The 20,206-nt window shown below is 63.6% G+C and overlaps 3 protein-coding genes across 5 annotated transcripts; 2 read left to right on the top strand and 1 right to left on the bottom strand.

Moving 5' to 3' along the window:
* The first annotated feature begins 468 nt into the window (after window positions 1-468).
* On the top strand, window positions 469-8,762 carry CCDC154 (coiled-coil domain containing 154). Of its 3 annotated transcripts, none has more exons than XM_061400695.1 (17): window positions 469-1,482; window positions 1,579-1,795; window positions 1,884-2,073; window positions 2,212-2,258; window positions 2,557-2,652; window positions 3,100-3,223; window positions 4,699-4,800; window positions 4,874-5,002; window positions 5,230-5,351; window positions 5,644-5,770; window positions 5,849-5,986; window positions 6,822-6,941; window positions 7,013-7,089; window positions 7,449-7,566; window positions 7,970-8,056; window positions 8,322-8,509; window positions 8,617-8,762. In XM_061400695.1, exons 1-17 carry the CDS (start codon window positions 1,473-1,475, stop codon window positions 8,744-8,746), a joined length of 2,022 nt encoding a protein of 673 aa, XP_061256679.1. In that variant the 5' UTR covers window positions 469-1,472; the 3' UTR covers window positions 8,747-8,762. The 3 variants fall into 3 exon arrangements, with proteins under 3 accessions (XP_061256679.1, XP_061256677.1, XP_061256680.1); XM_061400693.1 differs by having other exon boundaries at window positions 5,227-5,351; XM_061400696.1 differs by lacking the exon at window positions 4,874-5,002 and having other exon boundaries at window positions 5,227-5,351.
* Window positions 8,752-12,161, bottom strand: PERCC1 (proline and glutamate rich with coiled coil 1). Its single transcript, XM_061400700.1, has 2 exons — window positions 11,474-12,161; window positions 8,752-10,202 (listed from the first exon to the last, which is right to left on the bottom strand). The coding sequence occupies exon 2, from the start codon at window positions 10,167-10,169 to the stop codon at window positions 9,375-9,377; it is 795 nt and encodes a 264-aa protein (XP_061256684.1). The 5' UTR covers window positions 10,170-10,202; window positions 11,474-12,161; the 3' UTR covers window positions 8,752-9,374.
* A 5,657-nt stretch (window positions 12,162-17,818) lies between these two features.
* LOC133238072 (ubiquinol-cytochrome c reductase complex assembly factor 4) lies at window positions 17,819-18,832 on the top strand. The gene is made up of 2 exons (XM_061400704.1): window positions 17,819-17,941; window positions 18,018-18,832. Exons 1-2 carry the CDS (start codon window positions 17,910-17,912, stop codon window positions 18,391-18,393), a joined length of 408 nt encoding a protein of 135 aa, XP_061256688.1. The 5' UTR covers window positions 17,819-17,909; the 3' UTR covers window positions 18,394-18,832.
* Window positions 18,833-20,206: the final 1,374 nt, after the last annotated feature.

The raw sequence follows: 20,206 nt of genomic DNA, 5'->3' as shown, positions 1-20,206 counted from the left end.
AGCACCCAGGATTCACTGGCTCACAGGGGTGGAGGTGGGGGATACCCCAGTGGGGACGCCCGTGAGTTGGGGATGCAGGTGAGGGACTCAGAGACCCGTGGATGGGCAAGTGCCTGGGGCCACCCCATGCTCCAGGGAGGGTGGGCCCTGGCCACCACATCCTTGTCCACATTCCTGGGACCACCGCAGAGCCCTTGGAGAAGGCTGTCTTCCCTCCCTTGCCTCCCGACTGCGGCCCCGGTCCCCACACTCGGGGGCCCCCAGGCCACGGCTGCTTGGTTGGGGTGCGGCCCCTAAGCCACCCTGTCCCTCACCTGCAGGCCTCCAGGGTGTGTGATGTGGCTGCAGGGCGTCGGGCTCCCTGGGGAGGGGTTGCCTTTGACACAGGCACACCTTGTAACAGGGAAGCCCCCCAACGGCCCTCGTGGGCAGGTCTGGCAACAGTGGGAGGGGGACCACCTGGGTGGGGTGAGGGGCCCGAGTGTCCACACGGGCCTGAAGCCAGATGTGGCCCCCCTGGCACCTGGCTGCAGGCTGAGACACAAGGAGAGCGCGGGCGCCATCCCCAGTCGCCGGGCATTGACGTCGAGCGAGGGGCTGGGCGGCGTGTTAGTTACCCGCTTTGAGTGGATTGCAGGTCCGCTTGGCCGGCCCTTTCTCGCGGGGCTGTGTCTGCCCTGCCCCGGCCTCGCCCCATCGCCCCTGTGGCCCTGTGCCCTTGGCCTGGCCACCCCTCCCACCGAGTGTGGTCCTGGCCTCCAGCCTCCCCGCTTGGGCTCCCTGACCAGAGGATGGGTGATTGCTTCCAGGCCACCCCTCCCACCAGGCTAGGGGTTCCCTGTGACCCAGCAACCAGCAGCCACTCCCCCGACGGGCAGAGGGGCGTCCCTTCGGGTCCATCTGAGAGTGGGCAGTTGGGGCAGCCTTGCTGGGACAGGGAAGCTGAGGGCTCGGGTTCCACCGGCAGTTGGGCCGTGAAGTCAGGAGGTTCTGCTGAGGAGAAGGTTCCGGCAGAGCCCCGCTGTCCTCCAACCTTGGTTTTGTCCCAGAAGGAGGGATGTGAGGGCAGGGGCAGCCTCTTTGCGCCCCACGTGCTCCCCTGACCCTGGAGCTTCTGGCTCTGACTCCCCACTGTGCGCTCTGCCCCTCACCCTCACCCCCGGGTCCGGATCTGGGCCGCCGCGGGGCGCGAGGCCCAGGCCTCCTAGCAGCAGGCCGGCCACAAGCGGGGCTGCAGGTGAAGCTGTGAGTGGCGGCTGGAGCTAGAGGGACTGTCTGGGCAAGAGCTTCTGTGTCCCGTGGGGCCCCCGGCTCCCCTCAGCCCTGGCGGCCTTGGGCTGGCAGCCACTGTCCTGCTTCTGCTGTCCAACGCTGTGTGTCCTCAAGTGGGGCCTGGACCTCTCTCAGCCTGAGCTTCCTGTGTGGACGGCGGGATCCAAGCCCTCCCTGAGCCTCGCTGTGTACCCAGTGGGATGAGCCACGGTGAGCGCAGTGGGTGCCTGCGGCAGGGTCTGGGGTCCATCTGGGAGCAGCTCCCCGGTCAGCCCCAAAGGCGAACCCCAAGGCACCTTCTCGTAGAGTGGACAGACAGCAGCCCCTCATCCGAGGCCTCACCGCCCTCCCAGCTGAGCACCGTTGCCCCAGAGGACCTGGGGCTCCTGGAGGAAGAGCTGGCCAGCCCCGAGCCCCTGAGTCCGGAGGAGGTCTCGGAGAAGGATGCGTGCAGTCGCCTGCAGTCCGATGCCTCTGACCTGGAGCAGGGCACCCTGAAGCGCTGGAAGCAGCTGGAGCAGTGGTGAGCCCCTGGGGCAGGCGAGGGAGCCTCATGGTCAGTACCACCGCCCCACACAGACGGCCGACTCGGCCTGCTCCTCGCCCCCCAGGGTAGCCGACCTGCAGGCTGAGGTGGCGTCCCTGCGGGGACACCGGGCCCGCTGTGAGCATGCCACGCTGAGCCTGCTGCGGGAGCTGCTGCAGGTGCGGGCCTGCCTGCAGCTGCAGGACACACAGCTGAAGAGGCTGCAGCTGGAGACACGGCGGGTGGCTCCAGCCCCCGAGAAGGAGGCTGTCCAGGTGGGGCGTGTCCCGAGGCCTGGGGGCAGCGCCTCCCCAGAACCTGAGCCCCACTCAGCCCAGGCCCAGCACCCCGACAACCCCCGGGGTCGGGCTCCGAGGCCCCGGCTGCACTCAGCCCGTGTCTCCGCCTCGCAGCTCCCTGGCCCACAGCAGCAGAATCAGATGCAGGCTCTGGACAAGAGGTACCCCCCCGTACCCCCTACTCACAGAACAGGCCTGGGGGAGGGAGAGGGCCTTTGGGGAAGCAGCCGCTGCTGCCCGGCCAGCGTGGGCCCCAGCCCCGGGCTTTGGTTCCCTCCAATGTGGCGTCTTCTCGGGTTAGCAAATCCATCCACAGCTCCTCTCCAGAAGGCCTGGTTGCTGGAGCCCGGGAGCCCAGGAAGGGGGCTGAGGCTTGGCCAAGCCCCCACCCTGAAGGCTGCCCAGCCTGCTCCTGGCCACTGGGAGGGGCCCCAGGCAGATGTGCCTCTTGTGTGCCAGGCTGGTGGAAGTCCGGGAGGCCCTAACCCAGATCCGGAGGAAGCAGGCACTCCAGGACTCCGAGCGGAAGGGCGCTGAGCAGGAGGCCAGCCTCAGGTGGGCCCCTCGGGAGGCAGTCTCTGGACCTGATAAGTGGTCGTTGGGGCGTCCCATGGCAGGGCAGGTGTCCCCCCACCCTGGGTGCCAAGCTGCTGGTTGACAGGAGGCCTCAGAACCCCTGTGGACACTCTGTGGGGAAAAGAGACTCGAGCCCAGGGTCCCCACCCCACCCCTCCACCGTCATCGCGCTCACGGGGAGCCCAGCTCTTACCATCCCGGAGTGGGGGCGCAGGGGGAACACGCGCTGGGCTTCTGGCCTCTCGAGAGCGTTTACCCTGGCGGGGTCAGACCCCCTGCTCTGCCAGCCCATGGATCAGTCTCCACCCCCTGGATACAGGCTCAGGCCTGAGAAGGACTTGATGTCCAGGTCCCCGCAACATCCCTGGGGCACCCCAAGGCCCTCCGGCTGGCTGGGCTGCCGTCACCTACAGCCATTGCCCCCAGGCTGTCCGAGCTGACTGGGAAGCTGAAGCAGGAGGAGCAGGACCGCGAGATGGCCTGCGGGGCCCTGCAGAAGAGCCAGGAGGAGGCGGGCCAGAAGGTGGACCATGAGGTGGCCAGGATGCAGGTACCCAGGAGGCCCACGCTGGGCCCAGGCATCTGAGCAGCCGACGAGCTGCCAGTGAGCTGGTCCACACCGGATCCCTCCCAGCCAGCGTCTCCTCCGTCAGCGGGCTCTTCCTTTCCCCGGCTCTCCTTTTGGTTCTGTCCACGTGTTTGGACCTGGACCAACCCCCAAGACCCACGCTGTGCACTGTGGTGGCCACTGGCCATGGGGGTCTCTGCATGTCGGCTCCTTGGTCATACGAGCCAGGCCACAGTGCCCTGTGGCCACCTGTGGTCAGCGCCTACTGCCACGGTCACGGCCACGAGACAGAGCACTTCCTCCCCTACAGAAAGTCCATCATGAGCGCCTCCCCGTCCCAAGGGACCAGCCCCTGGATCTGGAAACAGAAGCTCATACCCTGAGGCCCCTCCCCACCCTCCACCCCCGCACATGGACATGCATATCCCGGTAGGCCCGCTGCTGGACCAGTGCGCGTGGCTTAGAAGGTAGGGCTGGGGCCGTGCACTTCTGGCCTAGCCTTTGCAGCTCTGCAAATAGAGACCAGGCCCCGCACCACGTCCCCAGCTGCTGCTTGCATAGCTCAGCTGCCCTGCTGCCTGCCGCCCCTGCGTGGCCCTGTGGGAAGGTGGTGTGCTGGCCCCATCGACAGGCAGGCGCTCCGGGCAGTGTCGGGGCCCAGGGTTCCCCATGCCTGGCTGGCCCACCGCCTTCGTAGTGTGCCCCAGGGCACTGAGTGGGCTCCTCGGCCTGTGGTCATCTGTCTACTGTTGCCCACGGCTGCTCTGGCGCAGGAGCCACGAAGCTGGAGGGTTGTGACAGAGACCCTGGGCCCATCGACCCGAATGTCTGCCTCTTGGTTCTTTGCAGAAGCAGCTGAGCCCGGTTCTAGGTCAGCTTGCATGGGGCAGGGAGGCACGTGCCGGCCAGGCACACCTGCCCTGGACTAGGGGCGGCCCTCCCGGCCTTAAAAGGAGAGGGTGCCTCGTGCCTGTGGGCGTGTCGGGGGGCGGCGCTGGGCGGGGCTGCACCCAGACCCCTGGTGAGGCAGGAAGGGAGCAATGGAGGGAGAAAGGGGAAGGGCCTCCTCCCTGGGCCCGGGGGCAAGGGCAGGCAGTGTAGGAGCGAATGTGTGTGTGTACATGTGTTTGCGTGTGTGCGCCCATGCTCAAACGGGCACCAAGCTCCTGGCAGGGGTGAGATACATGGCTGGTCTGCAGCGTCCCTTGGCCCGGGGGTCTGGGGGTCACTGTGGGGACCACGTGTGTCCTGGGCCCCTTCATAGCCCTTGGGGACCAGGGCCCCGCCTGCCCACCTGCCATCCTCTGGAGGGCGTGACGGGCCCAGCTCTGCAGGTGTGGGGACCAGGGCTGCCTCCGACAGAGAAGGCTGGGGAGAGCACAGCATGGCACTGTGGGCGAGGGGGCGGACGTGGGGGATGCCCACGGCCATGGTGACCACATGGACCCCACCCGCAGGCCCAGATGACCAAGCTGGGGGAGGAGATGAGCCTCCGCTTCCTCAAGAGGGAGGCCAGGCTGTGCGGCTTCCTGCAGAAGAGCTTCCTGGCCCTGGAGAAGGTGGGCGCCTGTGGGGGGAGTGGGGGCGGCCATGCCCCTCACGCCCCAGGCTCATGGCCACTGGCCGCTGCAGAGGATGAAGGCCTCGGAGAGCGCACGGCTGCGGGCGGAGAGCGCCCTACGGGAGGAGCTGGAGGGCAGGTGGCAGCAGCTGCAGGAGCTGGACACGGAGCGCGTGCGGGCCCTGCAGGGGCAGTGCCAGGTGGGGGAGGGGCAGGGCCAGGGGGAGGGGCAGTACCAGGTGAGGGGGCGGTGCTAGGCAAGGAAGGTGAGGACGTTGCCAGGCAGCAGGGAGGCGCAGGCCCAGTGAGGGGGACGGGCAGTGCCAGGTGGGTGATGGAGAGGCCAGGGGGGTGGCACAGCATGTGCGGGCCCTGTGGGGGCAGCGCCAGGTGGGCAGTGTGCCAGGCCCCCTCCACCCGGCAGCAGGAAGAGTGCCACCTCCTGGAGCAGTGCCGGGGCCTGGACAAGGCCGTGGTCCAGCTGACAGAGTTCGTGCAGCAGAACCAGGTGTCGCTCAACCGCGTCCTCCTGGCTGAGCAGAAGGCCTGGTGGGTGTCCGAGTGGGCCCTCAGGCAGGGCAGGTGTCCTCCTAGCATGGTGCCCCAGGGCAGAGGGGCGGCCTTGTAGTGGGGGCTCCCCTCAACACCCCAGCCTGCTTCGCAGGGTGCTCTGAGTGGTAGCAGAGGACACAGCCCAGTCCAGTGGCCCCTGGGATGACGCCCATCATCTCGTCCCTGGGGCCTCCTGGAAGGCTCTGAAGCCAGTGGCCCTAGTCCAGTGCCCGGGGTGGGGGCCAGCCTTGGCTGGAGGTCAGTCTCTCTCAGTGGCACCCACCCCCAGGGATGCCAAGGGGCAGTTGGAAGACAGCCGGGCTGGGGAGCTGGCCACCTACCTGCAGGAGAACCTGGAGGCTATGCAGCTGGCCTGCGAGCTGGCCCAGCAGGAGATGCAGGGCGCCCTGGAGCTGGTGAGGCCGCTGGGCAGGGGGCGGGCTCGCAGGGTCCCCCTTCCAGGCGGGCGGCACACTCAGCCCCCCCCCCTGCAGCTCCGAGAGAAGAGCCAGGCCCTGGAGGTGTCCGTGGCTGAGCTGGTCAGGCAGGTGAAGGACCTGAGTGACCACTTCCTGGCCCTGAGCTGGCGGCTGGACCTGCAGGAGCAGACGCTGAGCATGCGGCTGCGGGAGGCGAGTACCCGTCCCGCCGCTCTGGCAACTGGCCCCACGGCCCCGGGCCCAGAGTGCACGGGCTCCACAAAGCTGCCAGCACAGCAGCCTCCTCCCAGGGGTTCTTTGTCTTCTTTTTCTAACAGCTTTATTGAGGTTCAGGGCACACAACAGTCCACCTTTTCAGAGTGTGTAATTCCGTGGTTCTTCGTGCGTTCGGAGCTGTACAAGCACTACCATGGTCACTTCTAGAACCTTTCCTTCCTCTCTGAAGGAAACCCCGTGTGTCCGTGGACACTCCCAGCCCCAGGCAAGCACTGATCTGCTCCCTGTCTGTGGATCTGCCTGCTCTGGACGTTTCACATAAGTGGGACCGAACACCCCGTGGCCTCTGTGAGCATCTCTCACTGAGCGTCACGTGTCTGGGGCCCATCCGTGCTGTGCGTCAGCACCCGCCTCCTTTTCTTGGCTGTGACATCTCGCCGTGGACAGACTGCAGCTTATCCACCTGTCCGCTGATGGGCACTGAGCTGCTGCCCTTCGGATGCCCTCAGTCCTCCCATGAACACACGTGTGCACACGTGATCACCCTTCGGCGGTGGGGCGGATGTCTGTTTTCAGTGCCTGTCTACACAGGCTTGTGAGCCGCTGGGGCAGGGAGCCAGGCCTGCCGTGTGCCAGGCCAGGCTATGTCCAGTTAGTGTGGACCTGCTCAGACCTAAGGAGGGTGCCCCAAGCCCTCTAGGAGCTCTGCTGTGTGGGGGTGACCGTGTCGGGTCTGGCTACGTGTCCGTCTGTCCGCCCCTCCCCCCTCCCACTCCCTCTGGGCTCTGGCCCTCACTGGTGCCCCCCCCAGACACAGAGTGAGTGGGAGGTTGCAGAGCAGCGGTGGCGGGAAGGCCTGACGCGGTGTCGAGAGGAGGCAGAGGCACACCTGCGGGAGGTGCAGGAGCGAGTGGACCAGCTGCCCCAGCAGGTGGGTGTGGGCCAGGCGGCCTCCCCTCCCACTGTGCCAGGCCGTAGCTGCCCGCCCGCTCCACGTTTCAGATAGAGGCTGTCACCGACAAGTGCGTGCTTCACAAGAGCGACTCGGACTGCAAGATCTCTGCCGAGGCCACAGCCAGGTGAGGCCCGGCTCCGACACGGCCAGCAGGGCCTTCGGGGCGGGGCTGCCCCCCCAAGCAGGGCACAGTTGTCTTAGCATCACCTGCGGCCTCCCGGGCCTCCTGACGGTGGGCGTCCTCCCCAAGCCCCTGCCTCTGTGGCTGCCCCAAGCCCTTCCCAGCCCCACCTGGCCCAGCTTTGGGCTTGGGTCCTGTTGGGGGTTGCCTTCCCCCCGTCACCTCCTGGGGACCCCCCGGTGCCCACCAGAGAGGTGGCAAGGCTGAGCACCCCTGCCCCTCCCAGGGCCTCCTCCCTCCACCGCCCTGTGTGCCCCCGTGGGCTCTCCCAGAGCCCAGCAGCCCCACCTCTGTGCCCACAGAGAGCTGGCGGTCGAGGCCGTGAGGCAGGAGCTGGCTGCCCTGCTGTCCTCCGTGCAGCTGCTCAGAGAGGGCAACCCCGGGCGCAAGATCGCCGAGATCCAGGGCAAGCTGGCCACGGTACCCAGGGCCTGGCACACTTGGCAGGGGCAGGGGCCACGCAGACCTCCCCCCACCAGGGAGGCTCAGATCCAGGACAGTGCCTGGCGGGTGGGGCAAGGCCCATGGAACCAGCCGTTCTGCTGCTGGCTGTGCATACCTCAGCCTCTGAGAGTACCAGTAGGGGCTCCCACATGGACCTTCAGATGCTGGGGCACGTCCACGGTCACAGGGGAGAGAGCGGCCCTGAGAACTGCCGAGTCCCGCCTTGTCACTGGGCAGAGTGATGCTGCCAGCTTCCACCCAGGGGCCAGGACCCTCTCGTGGGAGAGCCTCCTGCCCCAAATGGCTGGGGTGGGGCTGCCGCCCGGGGCTGCAGACTCCCTGCGTCCGTGCGTGGCCATGAATGGAGGGCCGTGTTTAGTTTCAGAACCAAATGATGAAATTGGAAACCAGCATCCAGGACAACAAGACCATCCAGAATCTCAAGTTTAATACAGAAACCAAGCTGGTGAGAGGCGGCACCCGCGCTGGCCGCTCCCGCCCCCCAGGCCTGCAGGGGGGCCGCCGGTGCCTTCCTCTGTGCGGGGCCTGACGCCCTGCTGCCCTCACCACCCCCAACCCGGCCACCTCCTAGCTCTCCTCTCTGCGCAGCCGTTTGTCTGTCTGCGTGTCTGGCCCAAGCCGCATTTCCCGGCAGATAAGGCCCGGGTTTGTCCAGAGGGAGATAATCCCCGCTGACAGGCCCCTGTCTGGTCCGACTCCCGCGTCCACAGCGCACGGAGGCAATGGCCACCCTGCAGGAGAGCATGCTGCGTCTGTGGAGCGAGGAGGGCCCCTGGACCCCGACACTGAGCAGCAGGAGGGGCCCCATGTCCCTGGGGCGGCAGCAGCTCTTCATCAAGGACGTGGCCCCTGACGACGTGGTCCCCATGAATCGCTGGGGCGTGTATCAGGCCGTGAGGTGGGCAGCAGGAGCCACCTTCCAGAGCGCCTGCAGATCCGGGTTCAGGGGAGGCCGCAGGGCAGGGGATGGAGGTGGGCCCCGGGTGTGAGCCGTGTCTCGGGCAGGTGGCTACAGTGGAAGGCGGCTCTCGTGAACCTGGCAGCCCGGCAGACGTCCAGGAGCGCGGCCTTGGAGAAGCCCCTTGTCCAGAAGCCTGCCCGCCGACTCTCATCCCTACCTATTCCCCAGAAATAAACGTGCCGGCCCCATTCCTGTGCAAGTCCAGAGTTCCCTCCCGGGGGCGGGCAGGAGGCCCTGGGCAGAGAAAAAAACCAAGAGGGTCTTTCCGAGACTCCCAGAACCCCTGTTCCAGCCAGAGCCACCAAGCCCAGGCCCCACAGCTCCCCAGGGCCTCCTGCCCACAGCACCACGCCCCCCTGGGCCTTCGCTCCACACCGAGACGGCGCCCACTTCCCGCCCCACCAGAAAGCCCTCGGCCCAGTAGCTGGCCTTGGCCTGCCGTGGGCACCACAAGGAGGGGCCACCCTGGGGCCAGCCGAGCGGGCAGTGCAGAGGGTGGCCCTACACCGCTGGCTGGAACCTTGGGGGCTGGCCTGGGGGACATGGGACTCACCCACAGCATGTGGACTCAAGCCCCCACCTCCGAGGGGCTGCAGCTCCTGCCCTGCCCTCCCTCCTGTGGGCAGAGCCCCTGGGCAGCTCCGGCCCACCCCTGCCCTGGCCTGGGGAACCCCCACCTGAGCTGGTCCAAGTCCTGGTGGCCGCCGTGGCTGGGGGTCCCCTGGCTCCTTCCAGTTCAGCAGGAAGGTGAGTCTGGATGCCTGGAGCCCTCGGTTCACCCCCACTGACCCTCGACTGATCACTAGGCCTCGGCCAGCTGCACCCCCTCCAGGCCCGGGGCACCCGTGCCCAGCAGCTCGGACCCGGCCTCTGCCGACCAGCTGGCCAGCAGGTCACTGAAGTCAGGCGTGCCGGGGTGCAGCAGGCCCAAGGGGCTGGGTGCCGGCTCCCTCCAGAAGGATGGGGGCAGCTTCCTCTGGGTCATTGGGGTGATGTGGCCGTACTTGCGCTCCAGCCTGAGTCGCCGCCCACTCACTGCCTGGGCACCAGAGCACTGCCGCAGCCCATAGTCAAAGAGCTCGGCCAGGGGCCCCAGCAGTGGTGGCCCATCCCTACCAAGGCCTGGCCCGTGCACCTGCCCCTCGGGGCATCCTGGGGAGCAGCCCCCGGTCTCGGTGGCCTCACGGTTTTCTTGGGGGGCGCTGCGGGCTGGGCGCACCAGATCGGCGCAGGAGAGCTCCCTGGCCAAGCTGCTGGCCGGGCGGCCGTCAGCGTAGATGTCACAGGCGTCAGGGTCCTGCCCCCGGTCCTTGCGGCCGAAGTACCGCTGGATGTCGCCGCTGATGAGCTCCGAGAACCGCAGCAGCTGCAGCGGAGTCTCCGGACTGCTGGGGTCCAGGGGGGGATCTTCGGGGGCCCAGCCTGGGCTGCAGAAGTTTGGGCCGTGGCCCTCTGGCCCCTCGGCCTCCAGCTCCTCCTCCTCCCCCTCCTCCTCCTCAGAAGTATCTGGGGGCTCCGGGACTGGGGACAGGAAGGGCTGGAGGGCCGGCAGGGGCAGCCGGAAGTCACAGAGCGGCCGGATGACCCCCGCGGCCATCTCCTCCTGGATTGTCAGGGCAGCGGGTTCCGGCTGTGGAGGGAGGCAGAGAGGGGACAGGGTAGCAGGCGGGGACCCCAGCCGCGCTAGGGGAACGGCCACTGCAGGCTTGGGGCGGGCGCCGAGCTCGGGGACGGCTGATGTCTGGGGAGAGACGAGGTGGTGGCCCGCGGGCGGGTGGGCGCGGCGGGAGGGGGCGTGCGGGCCACGGTCACCCCGAGGGGGCGGGTTCATCCTGCCCTGTGGGCTGGGGGCCTGGCGACAGTGCCACTGAAACAGCACCTCAGAGACAGGAGTGGGCCAGGGGGCAGGGAGCCAGCTGGGCTGGGCTGCGGGTGGCTTTGGGGTCTGGAGAGCAGAGCCCTGTCGCAGCGCAGGGTCGCTGTGGCCCTTGACACACAGGCTGGCTGACGCGGCATCTGCCCCGGGGCGGGGTGGGAGCGGGGGACCCCTTTGGTGGCCCCCATGAGTGTCTGTGGTTGGCAGGGTCCCCCCATCCCTGAGGTGCCAGTGCTGAGCCCAGGAGGCCGGGCCTGGCCACCTTGACCCAGCTGTTCTGTCCCTTGAAGTCTGGGGGCTTCAGGGGCTGTGAGGGTGACTCTGGGGGGCCTTTGGGGGAAGACAGAGCCATTTCTCCACCCCTACCACCCCAGGCTTCCCTGTGCTCTCTGGTTCGGGGTCACCTCGAGTGTTCCTAGCCTGAGGCTAGGTGTGGGGAGGTGGTACAGGCAGGACTGGGCAAGTCACTGACAGGTTGCAAGCCAAGGGGGGCTGCGGGCGGGGTCGGGGGTGCAGGGAGCTGATTATGAATGTGGGAGGCCCCCACCCCGGGACAGGCCAAGCTCCTCTGCTTCAGGGAGGCAGGTGGGCCAACCCTTGGCCAAGAGGCCTCCTGGTGGGCGCCCTGGCAGGGGGCAGGAAGAAAGGGAAGGGGGTTCAGAGACGGAGGAGGTCCCAGCTTCAGGAAACCACGCTGTGCGTGGGGGAGGGGCGAGGAGTCGGAGTCAGGGGAGCTCCCCTCCGCTGCCCCCTGCCCCTGCTGTCTGCTCACAGTTCTGGGGTCTCTATTCCCCGCCTGGGTGTCCCGTGGCCCCAGTGCTGGGGTACGGATGGCCGCTGGTGGGGAGCCGAGCCTCGGGTGTCTGTCTCCCCCTGGCCTGGTTTTGTCCTCAATGGCCCAGCCCTCCCCACCCTGCTGGTGACCCCTCCCCGTGGGTGGATGGTCTGCAGAGACCACCTGGGCAGAGGAGCCCACAGCCTTCTTCTGCCACCCGCGCCCACCCACCACCCAGCCTGGCTCCTACCTGCCGCGGCCTGCAGCTCCCACTGGGCAGGCCCACCTCCACCTGGGCTCAAGCGTTTATAGCCGAGCTCCGTGGCCGGCCAGGCCAGCAAATATTTGATGACTGCATTGTCATCGCAGACTGGGCAAATAGAGCCCGTTTGCTTTAGCGCCCGGCAACCAGGGTCCCGCGGGGGGAGCCTCAGCCTGCCCGGGGACGGTGGAGTGTTTGCCGCTCGCCCAGCTGGCTCACACCCGGCCGAGGACCCTTATCTCAGCGCTGATTGGGGCCCAGACCCAGCCTTGTCAAATAGGCGGAAAATTAAATTTCATGCTATTTTGACTTCTGGAGTAGCCTTCTCTAGAGGACATCCTGCCTCCGCAGCGTCCTGGGTGAGCAGGCTCTGGGCCAGGGACCACCAGCCGGGCCGCTCCCGCCACCTCCCACCGCTCCAGAGCGGCAGGTGCACGTGCGGCAAACCCTGAGGAGCCCCCGCCACCCCCGGGCGCCACCCTTGGCACCTGCTTCTCTGGCATCTGGGTCCTCCTCTGAGGGACATGGTAGCCCCTTCAGCCCCGGGGGTCCCGCCCAGGGGTGTCCTCCCCGCGTCTCCAGGGCGGTTACAGTCAACACCGCGAGCAGGACCCCAGAAGGCCTGGACCCCGCCAACCCCCGCCCAGGAGCCAGGCCCGGACCCCAGCATCTTCGCGGGCCGTCCTCCCTGCCCCCTCCATGTGCTGCTGCACTTGCGTCTGGGGCCGCCCAGCCAGTTCCCAGCAAACCAGGGGGCTGAGCAGAGCTGGGGGAGCCTCTCACAGCCCTGGAGGCCAGAAGCCTGAAGTGAAAGGTCCTGCCCAAGGCTCTAGTGGGGAGCCCACCCGCCCTGCTCCCTCCTGATCCCAGGCTCCCAGCCTCCCAGCCTCCGATCATCGCAGGGCCACCCCACCCCACCCTGTGTCATGTCCGAGTTTCCCTGCTCTTTCGAGAACACCTGTCGCAGGACTGAGGACCACTCCAGTCCCTCTGACCTCGCCCCGCTGACTCTCCTTCCATGTGAGGTTCCCTTCTGAGGTCCATGTGGACACGGTTTGGGGGACACTGTTCTGCCTCGTCACCCACCACATGTGGGCGTAGCTGGGTGCTTTCCTCCCGGACAGCACCCCCAGTGCTGGCTGGGGGTCTCCCAAAGCCACCGCTGCTTGGGGGCCAGGTTCTCAGCATACGACAGCAGCCCTTCCCAACCTGGCATGTGCCCGGCCCCCGGGCCCCACGGTCACTCATGGCCCGAGATCTCCCTCCGGCTGCGGGCCTTACCTGTCCACCTCCTCCCTGGGCCCTTCAGCTCCAGGCTCCACCGCCCTCTGCAGGGGGCTGCTCCCTTCCCATCCCACAGGGGTCCTAGTGGGGACTGTGGGGGGACTTGCCCTGCTGAAAGCTGCCAGTCACTTCTCTGCCACCTGGAGGGTCCAACGCCTGCCTTCAGGACTGGCTTTGGCTTTGGGGGGAATGACAGGAAATGCAAAGTTCTACCCTAGGGACGCAACCCGCGCCCAGGCCAGGCCGGTGACCCGCCCCGCGGGGGCCTTCACAGCAGCCAAGGGAAGCTGTGGCATGGGGTCCAGTGGCTGCCCAGGGTGGCTGGGACCCCAGGGTCCCTCTCTGCCCAGACACAGCCCCAAGGAGTGCCCTCCGTGACCGACCCAGGCCTGGACCCCAGCATCTGCCCGGACCCCAGCTGCAGTTCCCTGTGGGGAACAACCAGGGCCCGGGCCTGGGGAAGGGCTGGAGTCTGGCTGGGCGACCGGGTGAAGGGTGGCGAGAGCAGTGCAATCTGGGCGGAGGCCCCAGGAGGGCTTGTGGGTCAGTCTCCAGCCCTCGCCTGTGCCGGGCCCCTGCCTGCGGGGGGCCGGGCTGATGAAGGTGAGGTGCAGCCCTGCCCTGGAGAAGGTCCTACAGTGTGGCCAGAGGGGGTCTTCATGAAGGAGGGGGTCTGCGGGCACTGAGGGGGCAGTGAAGGCGCTCCAGCAGCAGGGACGGCCTGGCGAGGATGCCCATCTCCTCGCCCTGGAAACTGCCGTTGCCTCACCTGGCAGAGGGACCCAGCGGGGCTGACTGAGAGGAGGACCCCGAGATGGGAGATGGCCCTAGGTTACCCCATGGGCCGTGATTCAGAGGGAAGGCGGAGGGGCCAAGTGCCAGGTGAGCGGACACGGGGCGACAGAAGCAGAGGGGCCCGGCTGGCTTTGAAAGGGGGAGGGGCCTCAAGCCAAGGAATGGAGTGGCCTCCAAGCCCCCTGACCCTTGGGGCCCCTGAGTGGGCCGGGGGCCAAGGCACTCAGGCTGCCAGGCCCCCCAGCGCCTGCTCCCAGCCGGTCCCCCTCGTGCGCGGTGTGGGGCCTTCACAGCTCTGTGCCCACCTGCCCCCACCTCTGCTCTCAGGCCTTGACACCCGGAGACAGGCTCTGCTTTTCCAAAGGTGGTGGCCCTGCCTGTCCCCACGCACCCTGTATTGATCTTCCCAGGGAAAATCAATAGGTCCAATATGTCAGCTCTCAAGTGGCGCTACAGTAAATTAGTCCCGTCATCGGGCACACTGGGCGGCAGCCTCCCTCCCATTAGTGGAGCATTAGGCCCGTGTGAGGTTGCTCTGTGTGTGCTTTGAGATAATGAAGGCTGAGGTGTTGGTTTATGCCCCGGGGGAGCGGGGGCATCGCTGCCAGTGTGGGGAACCTGTCACCCAGCGCCCTGCCAAGATTGCTGGGGTCAGGAAGGGGAGGGTCCTGGAGACGCTCTGGGGGTGGCCCCAGGAGCATCTGGTTGTGGCTTTTCCCATTGGGGCTCCCTCGCATCGGAGAGTCAAGCAAACCCCAGCATTTGGGGCTGCTGTCACTCTCCAGCTAGAGGCCGGAGGGGACACACATGTCACTGAACAAGTGGATTTCAGCAGGGAGAGCTCACGGCCGCAGTGCAGGTGTCTCGGGAGGTGGGGCTTAACAAAGGGCTCTGGGTTCAGCTGTGTTCCTGTGGGCTGTGCTCTGGGGGCTGTGAGTCTCCAGGATCTGCTGTAACAAAGTATCACCCACAAGGCCTGGCCGGGGCAGTTAAAACAACAGAGTTCCTATATCTGAAACCATGAAGACTCTGAGGAAGAAACTCCTCCAGGCCTTTCTTTAAGCTTCTGGTGCAGCCGGGATCCTCCCAGCTCCTCAGCTCTTGGCTCCATCCCTCCAGTCTCCGCCCACCTCTTGGCATGGCCTTCTCCCCACGTGTCTCTGGGTCTTTTCTCCTCTTATAAGTATGCCATTTAGGGCCCACCCTATCCAATATGATATGCATACGTGGGTGCTAAGTCGCTTCAGTCATGTCCGACTCTTTGCAATCCCATGGACTGTAGCCCGCCAGGCTCCTCTGCCCGTGGGATTCTCCAGACAAGAATACTGGAGTGGGTAGCCATTCCCTTCTCCAGGGGATCTTCCTGACCCAGGAACTGAACCCGCGTCTCTTACATCTCCTGCATGGGCAGGCGGGTTCTTTACCACTAGCGCCACCTGGGAACCCCATCCAATATGACATAGTTTTAACTAATTACATCCACAAAGACCTTTCCAAATAGGGATTATGTGGTGGGCTCTGGGGGGACAGAATTTGGAAGAACATTGTTCAGTCCAGTGTAGCATCACTTAAAAGTTGTACTTCTTTTTAGCTGCGCTGGGTCTCTGTTGTGGTACACAGGCTCCTCACTGCTCGCGGGCTTCCTCTCGTTGTTGAGAGTGAGGACAACTCTTCATCGCGGTGCTCGGGCTTCTCCTTGCAGTGGCTTCTCTTCTTGCGGAGCACAGGCTCTAGAGTACACGGGCTCAGTAGTTGCCCCTCAACATGTATGAGCTTAGTTCCCGGCCAGGGTTTGAACCCACATCCCCTGCATTGGAAGGGAGATTCTTAACCACGGAACCACCAGGGGAGTCCCTAGTATAGCATCTTAACACATCTTGTCCAGAAGAAGGACAGCCATGGCTGGTGAATGACCAGAGTCCCTCCCATTAGCCAGGAAGCGGGTATTTGGTCTTTTTTTGAGGTCTGGGCCATGTCCCTGTCTTGTCTGTGTTCAGACGTGATTGTCTTGAGCCACCATGGTCATGGAGTGCCCTGGTCCAACACAGATGTTCTCTGAAGTTGTTTCTGTTCCACGGGAGAGCCCAACTCTGAGCCCTAGACCCGCTCTCAGAGATCAGGGCCTGCTGACTCCACAGGACCCTGTGTCCTTTGCATCATGCCTTCACCTAGAATGGAGAGCCGGCCAGCAGGACTTGGGCACAGAGGACATGTGGATTTGCTAAATCTTTGCTGTGGCCTGCACTGCTCCTCCTGGACTCTGCCCTCAGAGCACCCTAAGAGGCTGGCGGCCATAAGGGAACATCCGTTGCTTCAGGATGGGAGGACATTTCCACACCGTCCCATTAACATTAACAGCTGCCCCAGGGGCTGCCGAGGGCCCCTCAGGCAGAGCTCCAGTCCTGGAAGCAGCCGTGAACGACAGGAGATGCCCATTTTCCAGCTGAGGAAGCAGAGGCTCAAGAGGTGCCTGTCCAGGTGTCTAATTTCTGTCACGCATCCAAGGCAGTCATCAAGACAGTTTTAGTGACCCTTTAGAGGCGGCCTTGCACGGGGGTGGGGTCCCAGCTCCCCCATCAGCCCCTGCCCTTGACCTCCCCAGCTCTGGGCCCCCTCTGCTGGCCCAGGGCAGCTTGTGCCCAGATGCCTGAAAACAGACCAACCAGGTGGTTGTATAAGCTGCAGTCAGCAGCTCCACCCCTAACCTCCTCCTCAAGTTATCTTTGCCTCCTCCAGGAAGCCCTACAGGCTGCATACCAGAATGATTGTGGTCCATCCTCCTGCCTATAGTTGGTGCTCCTGGGGTTCCCTGTGGCTGAACTGGTTCAGCAGTGACTCTGGGTGGGGTTCTGGGGTGGAACAGGTGAGGCGGAGCCCAGTGAGGAGGACGTGAGCACACAGGCACCTCTGTTGACACAGCAGCTCTGGACACAGCCCTGGGTTTGGAGCTGAGCCACCACCAGGGGTTCAGAGTTGGGCTTCCCCAGGTGGGGAGACTTCCCAGGTGCTGCTGAGTTAGGAACACCTCCATTCCGCCACCCTTGCTCAAGTGTCTCCAGCATTCCTGGGGTGTGGCGGGATCCCCGAGGCTGGCGCTTCTCCCACCAGAAAGCAGGTGCAGAATATGCTCGAGGCAAAGGTGCGGAACCAGGGAGGCGGCAAATTGCAGCTGCCAACAAAGACTGGCACTAGCCACCCGGTTCTGCAAAAATGAAGTCACTAGCCACCGTAGTGGCTGACCTTCAACACACCCTAAAAGGAGTTAAGGGAAAACTGACCAAAAAGAAAAGCCCCCTCTCATGTTGTGGTTTTTGTTTTTCAAATGTCACAGCTCACAAGGTGGCCTTGTAATCTGATTTTGTCACCAAGTGCCCCCTCACCCCCAGCCCAGCACATTCCCACATCATCACAGAGTCTGTGGTAATGCCCGGGGTCCTCCTATGTGGTCTCCAGACAGGACGGCTCAGCTGACCCAGCGCCAGTTTGCCTTGATGGCAGAAGGCTCCAGTAGCTTCCCTATGGAGCCGACTGGGGTACAGGGTAGACAGGGAGTCCCTGGACAGCTCAGAGCTGCCTCTCCCGGCCTGACTCCTGCAGGTGGACGAGAAGGTCCCCGAGGAGCACGCTGCACCCTCCATCCAAAACAATGGCGCTCCGGGCCCTAGGCAGGTGTTCCTGCCGGCCTGAAGAGGGAAACGTGCCCGAGTGCCCGTCGGCTCCGCGGGGAGGGCCACGGGCGTGCCCTGGTGCCGTGGGTGAGGCCCACAGCCCTGCGGCTGAGCCATGTGCCTGCCAAGCAGGTCGGATGGTGTATATGCGGCGACGGCTGCGCAGCTCGGAGCCCGCAGAGCGCAAGGGCTGGGTGCGGGCCCGCGGCCCCGGGGCCGGGGACACTAGTCGACGGGACATAGCTGAAGTCCCACGAAGAGAGCAAGACAGCGGCGCAAGGACGGGGGAAGAGGCGTCCGGGCTGCGCCGGCACGGCGGGAGGGGTGCGTAGTGTGGGCCGTTATCGGGGGACCCGCGCTGAGGCGAGCTCGTCGGAGGACCATGCTAACGCCCCGTCCCGGCCGACAGGCCTCAGGCCTGGGGCGCAAGCCCAGGGAGAGGAAAGCTAGCACCGCCTCGGGCCGGCCGCGAACTACATTTCCCGGCATGCCCGCGCGGCCGACCGGGGGCGGGCCTGCTACGGAAGAGGTTGCAGGAGGACGTGAGTCATTTCCGCTGCGCGAGCGGGGACTCACGTTCTGTAGTCGTGCGCGGAGGCCCGGAACAGCACGGAACTTCCGACTTCGCGCGACGGAAGTGACAGGACTGCGGCGCCGAGCGCGGAGCTGGGGTCGCGATGAGCGGCGTTTTGTCCGCGCCGGCGGCCGGGTGAGCTGCGCGGGGTCTCGGCGGGACCTCGGGCGGAAGGGGCGGGCGCGCGCGCTCACTGCTTTCTCTCTTCCAGGGCGCTCCGGGCGCTGAGGCTCGTGCGCTGGGCTTCCCGAAGCCCGCCTCCGCCACCCAGCGGCCGGGCTCGAGCCCAGCTCGCGGCCGAGGGCGACGAAGAGGATGATCCTCACCTCCCCCTTCGGTTTTCCTCCAGCAGAGCCGCGCCGCCCCGCTGGACAGTGAAGCAGTCCCTGGGAACCGGGCAGCAACGACCCTGGTGGGTGGTGCTGCCCTTAAGCTTGTCCCTCATGGCTCTGGTCATTTGGTGCTTCTTTAGGCGGGAGACCAGCGCGGACCAGTGGTTGAGACAGATGTTGCTGGAAGAGGTACCGGAGCCCAGCGACGCTTCTGAAAAGCCTGGAGCTCCGGTGGCCCACGGGGCGAGGACTTAATGGGGTGCCAGGAACGAAGCAACAGACCTCAGCCCTTAGGCTTTGGCGTCGCGTTTGACCGTTTCTGTCCCCGTTATTACTTGCGTCCTGAGACTGAGGGACTTGAATGACCGACCTGGCTAAGCTGACCCCTTGAAGGCGACACAGGATGTTAGCAGATCGGAACCGGCTCCTTGTCTGATGCTCGTTTCCCATCGAATATGTCGGAAAGCTTTCTCAGATCCACGGAAAAGGTTTTGGTCGCAGCATGTGCTATTGGATTTGTGGTGTCTTTGTACATTATCATGTTTACAAAGCAACGTAGTGACACCTGTAGTCCGGTGTGATCCACTTTCTGAGACAGAGTGACTGACAGAAGAGTTAAACACTTTATTTTACAGTGTACTGTGATGTGTATAAATTGATGTTTAACAATAAAATTTTAAGTTGGTAATGTGAAGTTAAGCCAATTTTTTTTTTGCACTTCATTTTAGGAAAGGGAGCCTTCTAGTCATTTCAATTCCTTTAGTTCCGCCCCCACCCCCCCACCACCCGCCGCGCCGCCACCCCAGAATAGGAGCTGAGGAAAGAAACCTAAATGTAACTGATGGAATATGATCAAACAATACCAGAAATAATGAGCTTTCTCAGGTCTCTGTACATTTTTATTTTTAGCAAGGCAATAACTTTCTGAGTAAAGTAAAACTGATAAATATTTTTATTGACAGCTTACAGTATTTTGGATATGTAAATGATTATGTTTCTCAAAGTACTGCTTAGTAGGAAACGTGCTTAATTCTGGATTAAATACAGGACGCGTAAAGGGATGATTTTATTTACTTACCATTTTAGTAGAACATTTTATCTTGACTTTTTTGGTGCCAAAGTTAACTGGAAATTTCTCTCACTCGGATTGAAGACCACTGACTCGATTGCAGTGTACTGGCTTCTTGCAAGACACCTGCAGAAGTGCTCTAAGTGGCTGGCCCACCTTGGTAAATTATGCTTGTTAGGGAGGGGCAACTGAGTCAAGTATATTCATTTTTTTAAAGATGGAGAGACCAAGATTTGAAAAGATTGGCCTAATCATAGCTCAGGCTACATCCTCAGTCCCACTAGTAGCAGAGAATTAAGACGTTCTTTCTCTGGCCTGGAGTGATTGTGACCTTTTTGGTTGTGAACCATTTTTTTTGAGCAACAGTCATTCAAACCTGAATCCTGGCTTTACTCTCACTAGCTCCTGCAAGAAAGAAGAACTAACATGAAGAAATTTTGTTTTCATTAAAATTAACTTTCATATGATCAAAGCAATAAGCTATATTTGGAAAAGTTAGACAGTGTGGTAAGCAGAAAGAAGAGAATTGGAAACACTCGAGTCCTACCACCTAGAGATAACTGCTTTCAAAGCTTTTGGGGCAGAAGATAGAATTTTTTTTTTTAATCCCAGGAAAAGTTACTGAGGTCGATGATCTCATATCTTCTAAGCAGCTGTGCTATTTTTTGTGTGTGTCTGGGTACTATCCCAGCCTTTTAAGAACATTCTTCAAAAGTCAAAAAAACGACAGTCTTTACAGCCTATCCCAATTCTCTTCAAGGAAGGTGCCTCTTGAGTGAGGAGGAAAAGGAGGCATCGTTTTAAAGATGCCCAAATTTCTTTATCTTGAGCCCTTTTTTAAGCTCAATGTATGTGGGCTTCCCTGGTGGCTCAGTGGTAAAGAATCTGCAGGAGACAAGGGTTCTATCTCTGGGTCGGAAGATCCCCTGGAGAAGGAAATGGCAACCCACTCCAGTATTCTTGCCTGGAGAATCCCATGGACAGAGGAGCCTGGTGGGC

This window comes from Bos javanicus, chromosome 25 (assembly GCF_032452875.1).
Source record: "Bos javanicus breed banteng chromosome 25, ARS-OSU_banteng_1.0, whole genome shotgun sequence".
NCBI classification, from domain to species: domain Eukaryota; kingdom Metazoa; phylum Chordata; class Mammalia; order Artiodactyla; family Bovidae; genus Bos; species Bos javanicus.
Note: the sequence above shows the minus strand (reverse complement) of the source record. Positions and strands in the feature narration are given on the sequence as shown.